Here is an 859-nt window from a genome sequence, read left to right as displayed (position 1 = left end):
TTGGGGGACAGTTTTTTTTTAATTTTTTCTTTCTTTCTTTTTTTTTTTTTTTTGCTACTAATGGGGATATCTGTTCCCTTAGACTTTTATATACTGTATCAAGTTGAACATGCAAGAGGTAAGCAACAAAACCCACTAGCTCATGAAAATAAAGATATTCTGAACTAAGCTTCCCTCTAAGAAGGCAAAAAAAATAAAAAATAAAAATAAAAGCAGGAGAGAGGAGAGGAAAATAAAACCTTCTCCTAAAACAATTACACTAATTGGGTTATATTAGCATTTAGTGTTATAAATGCTGCTAAATAATTTCAGTAGAAGCCAGAAAATATATACCACCAAGGCATGCCATCCTAAGGTCACAATACAAATAGTTTGAGTTCTATCAAGCTTCTAGAGCTAAAAACTAACAAGTGTGCATTTTACCATACTCGAGCCACAAACGGTCCCTTCTGCTGCAGGCATAAACTTGGTCTCACACCTGTGACCCACTCGGTGGCACCAGAGTGACTTGCAGATGTCCTGAAAGGAAAGAAGGGGCCGGTAAGGGTGATGCTACGATCAAATGAAAATATTCAAAGCTTTTGTGCACAGTTTTATCCTTGAGGGTGACTGCAAGCAGAGAGATTATTCAGATCGTAGAGGCAAGTGAAGTTGGTTATAGACAGGTAGAATGTTCTAGCAACTGTATAATCAGGCAGTTTCTATAGCACCTAGATGTTCAGTGTGTTCAGTAATGGCCAGGAGGTAGCCATAGATAATCTAGAGAATATCTGGCTTGTAACTAAGAGATCAGGTTTCTTTCTTTTTCTTTCTTTTTTTTTTTTTTTTTTTTTTTTTCAGGGGCGGCCACCCCAAAAAA

General features: G+C 36.9%; 1 protein-coding gene across 1 annotated transcript in view; it reads right to left on the bottom strand.

The window, feature by feature from the left end:
* Positions 1–859, bottom strand: part of ADAMTS18 (ADAM metallopeptidase with thrombospondin type 1 motif 18) — a 175,278-nt gene that overhangs the window by 63,910 nt on the left and 110,509 nt on the right. Inside the window, exon 9 of the mRNA XM_027773447.1 lies at positions 424–519. Coding sequence (XP_027629248.1) covers positions 424–519 — 96 coding nt within the window. The remainder of the gene's footprint in view (positions 1–423; positions 520–859) is intronic.

This window comes from Tupaia chinensis, unplaced genomic scaffold (genome assembly GCF_000334495.1).
Source record: "Tupaia chinensis unplaced genomic scaffold, TupChi_1.0 Scaffold000355_1, whole genome shotgun sequence".
NCBI lineage: Eukaryota > Metazoa > Chordata > Mammalia > Scandentia > Tupaiidae > Tupaia > Tupaia belangeri.
The sequence above is the reverse complement of the archived record's forward strand: the minus strand, read 5'-3'. Positions and strand labels throughout refer to the sequence as shown.